The sequence below is a fragment of the Cupressus sempervirens genome, chromosome 1, assembly GCF_028749045.1.
Source record: "Cupressus sempervirens isolate cs-2001-9-10 chromosome 1, ASM2874904v1, whole genome shotgun sequence".
Classification (NCBI taxonomy): Eukaryota; Viridiplantae; Streptophyta; class Pinopsida; order Cupressales; family Cupressaceae; genus Cupressus; species Cupressus sempervirens.
Genome location: NC_143118.1, coordinates 598,438,148 through 598,452,972, shown reverse-complemented (window position 1 = coordinate 598,452,972; position 14,825 = coordinate 598,438,148). Strand labels below are relative to the sequence as shown.

General features: G+C 35.4%; 1 protein-coding gene across 3 annotated transcripts; it reads right to left on the bottom strand.

The window, feature by feature from the left end:
- Positions 1-11,525: 11,525 nt before the first annotated feature.
- On the bottom strand, positions 11,526-14,535 carry LOC149578861 (amino acid permease 1-like). 3 transcript variants are annotated; one of them, XM_089807617.1, is made up of 5 exons: positions 14,100-14,535; positions 12,927-13,141; positions 12,575-12,705; positions 12,242-12,469; positions 11,526-12,113 (listed from the first exon to the last, which is right to left on the bottom strand). In XM_089807617.1, the coding sequence occupies exons 1-5, from the start codon at positions 14,102-14,104 to the stop codon at positions 11,694-11,696; spliced, it is 999 nt and encodes a 332-aa protein (XP_089663743.1). In that variant the 5' UTR covers positions 14,105-14,535; the 3' UTR covers positions 11,526-11,693. The 3 variants fall into 3 exon arrangements, with proteins under 3 accessions (XP_089663743.1, XP_089663800.1, XP_089663685.1); XM_089807674.1 differs by lacking the exon at positions 14,100-14,535 and adding an exon at positions 13,328-14,083; XM_089807559.1 differs by lacking the exon at positions 14,100-14,535 and having other exon boundaries at positions 12,927-14,080.
- Positions 14,536-14,825: the final 290 nt, after the last annotated feature.

The following is a 14,825-nucleotide window of genomic DNA, read 5'->3' as shown; positions in this document are numbered from 1 at the left end:
GGATGTTGTTCAACCCCGTTACATTTCATGACAAAAAAATCATTTATGGGGTTGGGAGAAATGAGAATCAATGGGTTTCATAGGCCCAAACTCAACCAAATTTTCACCCATTATCTTCACCTTCTCTTGATTAGTCTTCTTGCCACTCTTTGATGATTTGTCCAACAACTCCTTTTTGAAGGCTTTCTTCTGTATGCTCAAGACAGGAGGAGCCTTATTACACTTTGTAGAGTTTGAGGTCCCCTTAGGTGTAAGAGGATCAGAAGCCACCAAGATTGATCCCTTTGAATCTTGTAACCCTCAAAGATATCTAATATCCTGACTAAGGGACGACAACACAATATCCAATTGTCCAGCCTATTGGTTCCTTGGGGACAGTGTCTGATGCTCCTTATGCACATCTTCAACTAAAATTTCATGCTAACCTTTGGCCCTAGAAGAGAGCTCAACTAGATTACCTTCCTCTTGGACCAGATTCCCAAGAGCATCGAACTTGTTAAAGGTACCATCAATTTGACTATCTATCCAAGTTCTCTTCTTACCCTTACCTTTTTTATGTGACTTAACCTGAATAATTACCTCACTATCAACATGTTCATTAGATAAAGGGGCTTTTCTCTTGTTCTCCCTATGGGGGTCAAGGGCAGCCAAGGAGGGGATGTATTCCCGGGGCATCTACGATGTAAATGACCATATTCATGGAAAATTTTGCATCTAAATAGTAGGGTTTCATAATCCAACTATTGGATCCAGGAAGAAGAACCCATGTAAATCTCCATAGAATCTGGCAATGGATTATTTAAATCAATTTCTACACAAATACGTGCAAAAGAAATTACCTTACAGTCCCGAGTCTGAGTAGCTGAACCCATAGGTTTTTCCAAAAGTAGAGAGATTGAGTGAAGGATAGCATCCCTCCAAAAATTCAAAGGAAGCCTCGGTAAGTGAATCCACACCAAAACTTGCGATGGGATCTCCTCAATAGAGTTGAATCCCATATGCCAAGGATTGATGAAGAGCCCCACCTAGTTAAAGAAATAAGGGCCTCCTTCAAATGCCTTATTCTTGTTTGCCATTCTTGAAAAGATAACCATAAAATAGTTGTTAGCTACTAATAGAATTTCCATATCTCCTTCTAGGTTCCACACCCATCTTGCCCAAGATTCCAGCATAGGCAAAGAAAGGCGAAGGCTTAGGAATTTTCAAATAAGAGCATGGTTGCTCCAGTATTCAACATCCTCTGAGACTTGCTCCGGTTGAATAACCAAAACTGGCTAATCCTTGGATCTCTACAAGCATCTGTTAACTTTTCATAATCAAATCATCCCTTTTGGAGAGGAATCACCTTCCCCCAATTGGGGTTTACCATTCAATGCCTTATTATTGACATGTAGTAAAGAAGATGGTTCACCCATCTCCATATCTTCGCTTGAGAGCTAAGATGAGGCAATACCTCGGTCCCTCATTTTACAATTGATTAGGACACAACATAAAGAAAAGAAACACGAAACAAAAGCCCTACCCTCACAAAAAATCATAGGTCCCCCTCCAAGGACACACACAAGGCAGTGTTTAAAGCAAAAAAGGCCCTCCTATGGGCTTGAAACCGGCCAGGCAAGCTGCCCAACCAATAGATCCCCTCAGCGCAGGAACTTTGGCTCTTGACATAGCAAAAAATCTCCTCCAAGTGCTCATTCACTCCCCCCAAATGCCCAAACCACCCTCGACACTGAACATGCTAGGGCACATAGGCCCTAGCATAGGCACAAGCTCCACTCGCGTTCATGGCAGTGATAAGTAATATTACTTTTAATTGAATAATAAAAAAACATATTATAATTTATAGAAAAATATATTATTAAAATATAAAATATAAACCAATGCACTTACATTAAAAAAATAAAAATATTAACGTTAACGAATCACATTGAAAATGAAATATTTATCTTTTAGCCCTAAGCATACCGACAAGTACTAATAATAAATTATAATGACAATAGTTTAATTTAAATAAAATAATTAAAATTTAAAAATAAAATTACAAATGTTATATTTTTATTCATATTTATTATTTAGTTTCAAAATTAAAATGTAATATAGTTTAATTATCTATAAATTATTAACATATATTGATAATTGTGATAATTGTTTATAAACATAATTATTAATAATATTAATCGAGTCTTCCAATGATCGAACACATATCACAATTCTGGATGAATCTTGGCACATGGGAAAACATTTTCCAAATCAGCCCGAAATTCATCTCAGGCCATTGATCTTTCTTTTATGCAACGATTAAGATTTCGGGTAGAATCTTTGAGTAGACGTGTCTTAGTTTTGGGTAGAAATAGACTTTATCTTCAATCTTATAAAATTTGGCCCGCAATAGAGCCGTGGTCATTGAAAAGAATTTACATAGCGTATTAAAATTAATATACAAAAAAATATTGAAATAAATATTGTTAAAGAAATTGTTATTAATTATTATTATTTTACTTTTAAGCTTGAGCATGTCAAAATCATGATGTTAATTTAATTATTTATATAAAATATTACATATATAATATAATTTATAATAATTATTATAATATAAATAAAAGATTTTCTTTTCTATTATAGAAATGATTTTCTTTTCTATCATAAACTTTTTATTGTAAAGATGATATGAAAAATTCAATGAAGATATATTAAATTTTATAAAATAAAATTGGTGCAAGATATGAAATAATAATAACAATAGTTTAATGTAAATAAAATAATTACAATTAAAAAATATAATTACAAATGCTATATTTGTATTCATATTTATTATTTAGTTTCAAAATTAAAATGTAATATAGTTTAATTTTCTATAAATTATTAACATATATTGAAATTTGTGATAATTATTTATAAACTATTCATCATCATTTAAAAGATTTCATAATGAAAAAAATTCAGGAATAGGTGACAAGATAGGTATGAAATAAAAATTTGACACATAAATTATCAAAATTATATTTAACTTTATTAAGGGTAATAATCTTTAGTTTTCCTTGAAATTCATTCTTATCACTCCATTTGTTTTAACCAATCAGATTAGAGAAAAATAGTTTTAGAAATTACAAAACTTTTAATTGGATGATTTTCGATTGAATAATTTTTTTAGTATAAATCATTAATCAAATATATTATATGAAACCATAAAGGGAATCGGGATTGTTGAAACCCTTTTTTTTGTTTCTAAGTTCTAAGTTCTAACTTTATAACTATTAACAATTAATTGTTTTTAACAAAGTCATAGACTAACATTTCAACAATGCATTGAGAATCAAAATGCCAAAAACAAAGTCGTAGACTAACAAGAACAATGATTTGAGAAGCTAAAAACTATTGTTTTCATTGATAATATTTTAGATTGTACAATGTACATAATGTTGATTCATAGCATAGATATTCAAAATAGCTAATTAAATCAACCTAGTTTTACTATTTCATAATTTACAAAAAAGGGCAAGGCCCAATCCAAAGAAAAATACAGATATCTTAAAAACATTTTTTTGCCCAAAGCACAATAGTTAAGAAAACAGTATTCAGGAAACAAGGAATAGAGAATCAAGGAACCAGGGAGGCTAGAAGCATCAACGAGTTGAGGGGTAGAGGGCTTGAAGCCTTTAATCATAAAGGTCTTCAAGTCCCTTTGCGAAGAATCTGTTGGAGAAGATGATGTCACTGAACTCGTCCAGCCATGTGAAGTTGGTCTCGCCGACGTCGTCCAACAACAACCACTTCTGTAAAAAATCCCTTCCAAGTCATGCCACTTTTGATGGCGAGACAATTGTTATTCATTCATGTCGAGCAAGAAATGATGCTTATGTATAATGTACCCTACGCCTTCCTCCCAACACTTGTCTACTACGTTTGCAAAAGGGATGTCGATGCCCAGTCTTGATACCTGTTGGGAAAATACAAGAATTTTGTCATCATTTTCTTAAATTTTTTTCTTAAAAATGTTATGCAGAAGCATCAAAATGTCTATTTGATTGCCTCCAAAGTTGAGAAGAGCACGAAGAAGCAGAAGGTAATATCCGTGGACACACGATACCTCTTATCGTTTCTCAAGAATTCATGGCCGAGGACCATGAATATAGCATGGTATATAAAAGGGCTTTGGGCATCTGGCTTGCAAACCATGGCAAGGACATTGTTAGGAATTCTACCCAAAAAGGGTTTTTGTAGAGCCATTGCAGTGCATTTTAGGCGAATTGGCATATCCATAACTAAGATTCAAGAAACTTTGCAAAGTGCAACTGCAAACCAAATTCAGATTGAAGAATATGAGAAATGATAATGAAAGAAGAATTGAAGAAGCTATTTAAAGGTAGTTGCATTAAATTCTTTGGCATTCACAATCTTTCATATCTTAATTTTTTGTATTCCTATTAATTTTCAAGTATGTGAAACACCAAAATGTACTAGCATTAATGTCAGATAGTCGATAGTGTCTGATATTGAGTAATGATTTCCGTGCAAACATTTCCACGTGTCTCCATTCCAAAGAATTTCATGTGACTCGAGGTCTTTTCAAGTGAGTGGCCCCAAAATGCATCTTCTATCATTGATCTTTAATTAATCAATGATCAATGAAACTATTGTATTTACTATTAACAATACGAAAGTGACGGTAGCCGACTTAGTAATAGTGACATTGACGTAACAATGTTATGATATTATTAATAATAGACCTAAGATAGTACACAAGTTGAAACTTCAAGTGACCACTCAGTAGTCAGTATAGTCACTAGCCAATACATGTGCAAATTTCGCTTTTAGATTAAACAATTTTTCAGTTTACCACTTAAGATTAGCCAAGACCATTATTATTTATTTTCCTACAAAACAAATAATTCGCCTCTGACTTTATTAATTCATTTTTGGCAAGGAAAAAAATAGCCATCATTTATTTATCTGTTAGCAAGAAAAAACATTAATTTGGCACATTTAAAATGATTTTGCTAGGGGTATAGTCACTAGCCAATACATGTGCAAATTTTGCTTTTAGATTAAACAATTTTTCAGTTTACCATTGAAGATTAGCTAAGACCATTATTATTTATTTTCCTACAAAACAAGTAATTCGCCTTTGACATTATTAATTCATTTTTGGCAAAAGAAAAAATAGCTATCATTTATTTATCTGTCAGCAAGAAAAAATATTAATTCGCCACATTTAAAATGATTTTTGCTAGGGGAAGAAAAAATTGCCAACATATAATATTTTATTTCCTTATATGAAAAAAAAAGTCGCCCTCGACATTAAAATTTTCCTGCCCACAAAATGTTGGATTCGCTAGCATTTTAGACAATTTTTTTGGGAGGGGTTTCTTAAGTTGTCACTGGTGCTTAGCATTTCAGTTGGTACAAGATTTGATGATCTTCTAATGTGATAGGTTGCGTGGCTTTCTCTTTGGATGACTTCTATTTATGTTCGGTGGCAGTGACATAATAGGAGATGAGATCATTCATGTTTGAGATGTTGGATACTTTGATTTTGTTGCAAGTACCAGAATGGAGCACATGGTGTACTTTGATCCATGATGGTGGTTGCATTGGGACAGATTGTTCCCTTGTTCATTTATGTGGCTACATATTGGCCCTATGCAATGTATACAACAAGTGGGAGATTGTTGAGATAATGAGTGTTGCACACATTGCATATTATTGTTATATTGTATTATTTTATTTTATTATGCAATGTTGCACCTAGATGGACGTGCAACATGTAAAGATTCCCATGATATATACTAGATGAGTTGTATTGTAAAATTGTGATAATATTTGATGTAATTATTTAATATTGGAGAAAATAATTAAATTTTCAATATTAAATGTGGGCTCAATGGGTTAGGTAGCACATGGTTTTAGCACATTGTTTATGTAATACCATTTGGTGGTTTTGTGGGACTTGTTACTATATAAACAACCATAAGGGTAGTTGTTGGTAGAGAGAAGACAAAAGGAAAAAAGGGAAAGAGTCAAGCGAGACAAGGCTTGACAGGTTAGCCAAGGGAGCATTTGTGAAGATTAAAAGCATGGCATGAGATGTTTGGATTCATGCTTGTTCACATGATTTTCTTGCTATTGGCTATGGCTTTGAAGGCTTCAATGGTTGTATTACAATGGTATTTTTGTTGAGTAATACATGAAGATGGATACTTTTGGAGGTTGGGTTTTCGTGGGTATGTTGTTTATTTTCTTGAATATAGATTTCAATTATATATTTATTCCAAATCTATTATGGGTTATGTGGAAACAATTATATTATTTGTTGAAAATTGTGATCTAAATGCTCATATATCAAAAAGGTCATCCTCAAAACATCTGTGATACATTTGATAGCCAAAAAATACAATAAAAATGATACAAAGGCTCACCCATGTGTCTCATCACGTGGGTCATCTGCACCATCTATCAGTGTCTGATGAGGAGGTGTTTGATCACTAGAGGCACTCATCCCATCTCTCTGAGCCTGCACTACTGTACCTATACCCTATGTCCTTGGTATGGCTAGGGCTACCTGACTAGTGGTTACTCCATCTGTGCTTGGTGGCAGAGGTGGAGGTGGAGGCCTTGGTGTCATAGATTCTATGAACGCCTGAACTATACTCACCAACTGATTGATCTGAGATCCAACAATTCCAACTTGTGGCTCTACAACACTCATACAGGAACCCAAATTGGTTGACCCACATGGTATAGCTATCAACGACGTTGGAGCTACATACACCTGTGACTAATCTTGTGGCTATGAATTCTACATCCCTAGAGAGGGGTCATATACTTGATGCCTCTATCTCCTCACAAACTTTACATCATCTGGTAGTCAGGCCCTATGCTGGATTTTCCTACTCCAATCCATATCATCTGCCCTCATGTTGGGTCATATACCACTATCTAAGCCTCTCTTGCCAATCCCACCTGCTATTGTACTGCCTATATTGGCTCCTGTGCATGACCTTATCATCATCCCACCTCACCCTCATACTTCTCTAGGTCTATCTCTGACCACATCCCCTAGCCTTTGTGTCAACATTTGTCTCTTTATCAGAACCTATGGGAGCACTCTCTGCTAGGGAAATACAATAGCCTTACCTCTACCTCCATACCTCCCTCGACCTCTTGGTCCTTGGCTCTGCCTCTAGATCTTCCTTTAGCCTTGCCTCTCTCCCGACCACTCTCACCATCATCATCCTCCCCCCAACTCAATGACTCCTCAATGCCTAGTATAAGCTCATGATCTGGATATGTATATCTCAGAATGGGATGCTTTCTGAGCCGTTGAGCATAGTCCCCCTCCATCCTAGCATCGACCTCATCATCCCTCAATGAGCATCTCTATGGAGCCCCTATCGTCTGAAAGAAAGCCTCTCCGCATGTCTCATTATCTAATGTAGGACCCCATATTGGCCTCTCTGCATGAACATGAACATGAACATGGTGTGCTAGTCCTTGCGGCATCCCCTGTTGACACCCAAACTATCTGACTACCGTTATGAAACAAAATCTCTTAATCATTGAAGGGATCCAACCAAGAAAATACTACAGACAAAATAAATACACCATCTCATCATCATCCTTTGCCCATGGATCTGTATACCTGTAAGATCTCCACACAACCTCATCCATATCATCCAACATCCATCTCTAATACAATGTCTTGCTCAGATGGGGCTAGACAATGATACCTGAATACATGCATATGTAGGGCATGGCCTATAGTCACTATTGAACACATATAGGCCGGGTGATGGGAAGATGATCCCATGTTCATATCTGTAAAAGCGTCATGCCCATAGAAAGTGATTGTGCCCCTGAATACACCACCTGATGCAAATCATGATACAAGTGGATTAAAATGTAACTACCCCATGAAAATATTTGTGGTCAATCAATCATATCATAAATAATGCGAGCCCATCCAACTAGACATCCATAACTTTGCCTATCTGGTAGGAGAAATCCCCCTATCAACCCTGCTAGCACAACTGGTAAGGGATCATACTGCAACATCTGGAAGTATGGCACACTATCATCCCCAATCTCATCATATGCGAACAAATATCTAGATGTTGTACCATCATCTATTTGATCATAGTATACTAGATCCCTTGCTATTCGGATTTGGAGAATCCTATACACATCCTCTAGGGTAATCGTCATCTCCCCAAGTGGCATATGGAAGGTGTTATAGTTTGGGTTCACCCAGAATTGAGCCATCAGGAGAAGATATGTGAATCCACATCTATCAATGATCTGTCAATCAACTGTTGACAATCTACCAATGGACTCTAGTGGCCATGGATATAATCCCTCAATCATAAGCTTGTGCCCATGTACATGTTTAACAAAATAATCAAACAATGGCATCAACTTTTTTTTCCTTACAATTGATTATCATACACCAATCTAAGTCAACTTCTAGCTATCCCGATAAAGGTTCGATCTTGAACTCGATATTTGGTCTCCTTTATATCTTGAGATGGACATGTTGGTTTTCTCTACTCTGTATCCTGAGGGGGACACCTTTTTTATCTATCCAACATACTTGATTGATCCTACATATCATTTTGTGATGACACTACTATCTTGTTTAGGTTATGGCGTAAACATGTTTACGGGTCGACATTAGCATTCTCGTTACTCGTTGGACATTAAATTCTATATCAGACTCTCATCGCATACTTTGCATGTTCACATTTACCTATCTGGACCCATTGCTACTCGACAAGCCCTACATTGGCCCTTACGACTCAAAAGTGCTACCACATACCATAGATGTGCTATCCGACATAGACAGACTATTCTACTGACCAAATGTGTTATCTACTTCCATGGATGGGATAAAAGGATAGTAGGCACTACACAATATCATAGATGCGTTATTTCCAATCAAAGGCACTATTGTATTTTCCAAATGCATTTTACTATTCATAAGCACTATTTACTTCAACATATACGCTATTAAATGATATGGATGCACTACAGAGTCTGAAAGTGCTATGAAACATTGCATATGCACTACAAGACTCCTATTGAACAAACCTATGTTCATCACCTTGACACAAAATATTCCAAAAATCAAATGTGTTATTTCACTCTTTGTATGTGACGGAAGACAACTTGTATGCACTATAACACCTAAATGCGCTATCATAATTTGTGTATGCACTACAACTACACTTTATGTGTTATTTTGTAAACTTGTTGCATTTCTAAATGCGCTACTTTGCCCTGCGATGCGCTATTCAAAACTACATATGTGCTAAATTTTTTTTAAAGCACTACAAAAAACCATTAAATGTGCTAGAACATCTAAAACTTGCATTTACTAGCTTCCAATCACGTAAACACCTCAAAATTCCTACAAAATTCCAAAATTTGGAATCATTGAGGTTCTTGATGACTTATTGGGGCCCCATAGTCGACTGGATGCTCGTATCTATGACCCCTCTCAAATTTGTGCTCTCATAATGGGACAACCATCTTCATTAGATCAGAGCTCAAAATGGAGGAGGGTGAAAGGGGTATCTAAAAATGAAAAGGGTAAAAGGTCTTTTGACCTATTTAATCCTCACTAGGAGCATTTTATGGCATCTTTTAACATCTTTCATCCTATTCAATGCCTTAAACCCATTTTCTTGACATGGATATTGTTTCATCAAATTCCATGATATACCTACTATCCAATTCATTTTCAAACTTTTTAATTGACATTTTTCAGAAATAAAATTGGAACCTCCATATATTGCAACTCAACTTTTCCAATTTTATTTTTGAGGGGGAGCAATATAACTATATCAAACAGGGACATCAAAATTTCTCAAAAATGTTCTACCCAAGCCAAAATTCAACATCACAATCAAATCAACTAGGGCATGCAAGTAAACTTTTCTAAAACAAAAGATTTTAAACATCACATTATCAGGATAAAACATCAAATCATCAATAACCAGACATAGCATCAACTTCAAATCAATAGAACATCAATGATCAAATGTCAAATCATCAATAATCAAGCATCGTATCAATTTCAAATCAGCAGATCATCAACAATCAGACACTTAAATCATTAAAAAATGGCTAAAAATTAGAAAATCGAGACATTCTTTGAACTAATATACTTCGCGTATTTGCTCAAAGAGGGGCATTTGTAGACACCATAAAATTGACAAAGACCTAAACAACATGAATTTCGATCAAACAATGAAAATTATAGACAAAATTAGAGAAATAAATCAATTACAATGTTAAGACATTTGAGTAGTTAATTAATTAATTACCTAAACCCTTGATCAAATTCAAAAAGACCAAAATCACTTTCAAAGATGAAATTCAATTCATAAAAATCAAAAACTAAAATAAAAAGGGAAAAGATAAAGACAAAAAAATGGAAAAAAATGCAACATTTAATAAATCAACTAAAATCATTTATCCTCTCAAAAGTGAAATCCCTTTTTTGGAATTTAAAAGAGTTGACAATCCCTATTTATCCCCACAAAGCAAGTGTGTTGGATTGTTCCTCTTGGCGTTTTGTTATTTTCAGTACAAGGTAAACCCTAAATCTTTACCCCAACCCAAATCCTTTAAATAGAAGGGAAAATCAAGAGCAAAAGGACCCAAGTTTTATGCATCCTTACTATAGGCACTATAGGCAAATTAAGGCTAGCATTTTAAGAAATCTATTGAGCATTGTTATTATAGAGATTTTTAGTATCATTTTAGCATCATTTAAGCACTATCTAGCATTGTTTAGCATTGCCTAGCCTCATGTGCACACATACTTTTAGCATTTTAGAGATTTTTAGTATCATTTTAGCATCATTTAAGCACTATCTAGCATTGTTTAGCATTGTCTAGCCTCATGCGTACACATACTTTTAGCATTTTCATATTTTTATCTTGATATATCTTGCACTTAATATTGATCTCGTATAGTCTTGCATAGATGTGCATAAATAACATAATCTCATTCTAGAACTGTCACTAAGATGCTGGTCTAAGTTGTGGTTACAGAAATATGAGACGTTCGTAGATGCATTATCTAACATTTGTTTCTTGGGTCTAGCTTAGTTATTTATTACTCTAACTACATTCTACACCAAGATCTCATGAATATGCATTTCCCCCGTATATAGGTATTAGCCATAGCTCCGTGGCATTGCTTTTATGCAATTATAAGGAGCTGAGCAACACATTTTGAAGACTTTGATGGGCCATGAAGAGCTTTATCACCCATGTGGATATTGAGGATGGCTATGGTGAACACATGGAAGATACAAAGCACAGGAATATGAAAAAGCACAGGGTTGTAGATGAGACTGCGAGGCAGAATGAGGAAATGTCCTGGTTGGAGTGGAGGAAGGCTATTAAAGATGGAATTCAGGATGGAGAGCAGAAAAACAAAAGATTAAATAAAATATTCAAACAAGGCTTTTAAATTTAACTTTTTCCATTAACAGGGACACTCAGTAGCAATTGTCATATAGGAAGTTAGAAACTCCTTTTTGTGATATTTTTATAATACCTCCATAATATAATACAATAATATATGTATGCACATTTCTGCATTCTCTTGGTAACAGAATAACAGAAGGAATTGTTCAACAACTTAATTGTGTGCTAATGGAAAGTGTGCATTCTAAATGGAATGCTCAAAAGCCCATTCTGTCTATTGTCTGGTGACCTTTCACAAGGCCTTCTATGGATGCTATAGTGGATGCCACTGAGATGAGAAGATAAATGAAACTGAATGCTTGCAAAAGACTCCAATCAACTGTCCATTGTTGGACTTTCTTCTGTTCAATGTGCATACTCACTAGAAAGTACACTACCAATGGCCAAAACTTAGCTGCAGCTGCAAGTCCAATAATCTGATTGAAGAGCGGAAACAAAGTGGCAATTCCAGTTTTTGAGATCACAAATGCAGTTCTCCAACACAACCTGAACAGTTTAACGTTATATAACCCAAGCAGAGGAATGGGTAGGTCACATTCATAATTGATGGTTCTATGGTTTGGCCACTTATTCAAAAACCAACCTTCAACAAAAGTAAACAGGGGCTGACAAAATACCTGCAAGAATGTAAGATACCGAGGCAATAAGATTTCACGGATCAAGGAAAATCCAACTTCAGGGCTTCTAGCTTTTTGAAAATTGTAGTTGATGAAAGTTTTGAAAAAAAGGACTTGAAAATTCTTACTTGGTATGCCCCCATCAGATGAACCACAATGCATGCATTGGCAAAGTCAATCAGCCAGCAAGGCTCATAAAAACCAAAACCTGTCAAGATGTTTCCAGGTGCATTATCCCCAAATGCTGCATACCCAAAGCAGCCACAGAGCATATAGAAGAAATTTGTTGTTACTACAGCGATCATAGAAGATTTCTTTATAGTTTTATTTTCTGGAGGCTGTGGCTTTAAAGTGTTCTGCATGATCATACCATAAGTCCACAATTAGCTGTATTGCCGTAGTTGGAGGACAGCTTATAAAAATGTTTGAGCTCACACATGAACACAGTAGTATTTCAGTACCTCAATTTCTATAAGAAGCACGGAGAATGGATATGAAAATGCAATGTCACCAACAGCTTGGAGGACCTTCAAAACTTTCTGTGACGCTGGCATGCTGTTTCCACCAATATTTCCATAAATTTTTCCATTTTCTACAATTTCCAAAAGTTTTGAATCTTACAAGAATTGCAAGGTAATGGAAACCATAACTATGCAGTCTTTGAGGTGCATGGAGAAAGAAGTTAGAGATTACAATGCATTAAGTAGGATTTCAAATATCTCTAACCTAATTAAAATTTAAACAGACGGAAACAGAATGGGTGCGTTAGAAACATTTTTCATTAAAATGAATGAGAATAGGATACAAGAATACCAACTACTTTTGCAATGCCAAGACCCAGTCCTATTGTCGAGTATGAAATGGACATTATGGCTGCAATTGTTGAAAGACCCGATAGTTTATGGAAGCTTGGTACTTGAGATAAAATCACTTGTGTTAGTCCAAACATTATCAGGAGTTGATATGTTGAATACTGACATTGATACTCATGTCCATTCTTGTGATAGCAATCTGATTGCCTGATTGCTCTGCAATGGCAGGGTCCTATTAGATCCAGTGTAAAAGGCATCCAAAATATCATAATAGAGTATGCAAAACATAAATTTCTGAAGTTCTAATGAAAAGTAACATCCATTCCAGTTCAGATAATGACAAATAAAACTAATTAAGTCAGTAAATAACCAATTCAGGCCAGACAATAAGAGATTCCATACCATATATGTACAAGACATTGGGAAACTGGAAACTGGAAAGAAAATGGAATTGGTTTGAACAGAGAATCGGGTTTTTTTTAAGGCTTTCTAGGGTTTCCTTATGTGCACAAGGAATATCGAATCATACCAATCAAACAAACCGATCACTTACCGTTCATCATTTTGCTAGTAGGGAGATAAATTATATTCAAATCCATAGCTATTAGTTAATAAATAACAAACCCTAAGCTTATCTGTGGCGTATCAAATCCATAGCTATTAGTCAATAAATAACAAACCCTAAGCTTATATGTGGCGTACTTTCAATGTCACCAGATAAGAAATGGCAGAATAATTTTTTTTAAACATCTTGACAAGAGACCAATTAAACAGAAGAACATTTTAATGGAGGGTTCGGAGTTGCAGCTTGAATACACAGGAATTGGACAGATTTTGAAACGGTCACTAGTTAATGGTCAAAACTAGTTTCTGATATGTTATATGCATTTGTTGATAAGACCGGCCATTACAGCAGGCTGCGAAAGCATAAGAAATGTTGGTTCCAATCCATTACATTTCTGAGGAACCAGCAGCTTGCACGCAAGCTATATACGGACTCAATTAAAAGGGTAGACTTCAAACCCTACTCAAGGCCCTAATTACTTCCACCATTTGGAAGGACGAATGTATAGAACCAACCCTTATAAGATTTTAGTTGGCATTGTGGGAAATCGGTGTTAATTTTTCAAGCACAAAACGTTTTTACAGCCTTGAAAGTGAGCTGTAGGTCTACCTCATACTAATTGAAGCAGTTATTGTATAAGCGATACACGTTCCACAAAGGCCCAAATATTGTATTAGTCCACATAACCATACTTTCCTGTCACCTACAAGAATGAACAAACGAAAAATTTAAAAATCTATTATCCCTGAAATGACAAATACTACCCATATATATGTACCACCAAAAATAAGATTGAGAGTATGGCAAGGTTGGAAACCCAAAATTGTTTTCACGGCATCTCAGTATGTATAATTCTTGTGTGGTCCGCTGACTGGATCAGGAAACCTATAACAATCTGCTAACAAAATAGAAGAGTAGTATGTTATGAGAGCAAAACAGATCATGACTGCAGGCCCTGTAATCCATCGCAACTGAGCAACACTCCATGGCAGTGCTAAAACCCCTGCCCCTATCACTAATGTGATTATATGTGCTGTTGCAGTCCACAACGTGCCTGTTCATTTCATTCCCAAAAACAAAAAGAAAAATGGTTGGTATCTTCCCAATCAAAGCATGTTTACTGAATTTCAATTACCAAAAAAGAGAAAGTAGAAATAGAATTATATGCAACACCTGCCTGTGCGAGGAAAATGATCATCATTTGAAAGATGGTATGCACGGGTTTCACTTTCCATTGAAAGATGGTATGCATGGGTTTCACTTTCCATATGGAGAGGCGCCTCTAGCTGTGTCATTTCCTCTCCCTTTCGTTTCCTCTGTGTTAAATGTTTATTT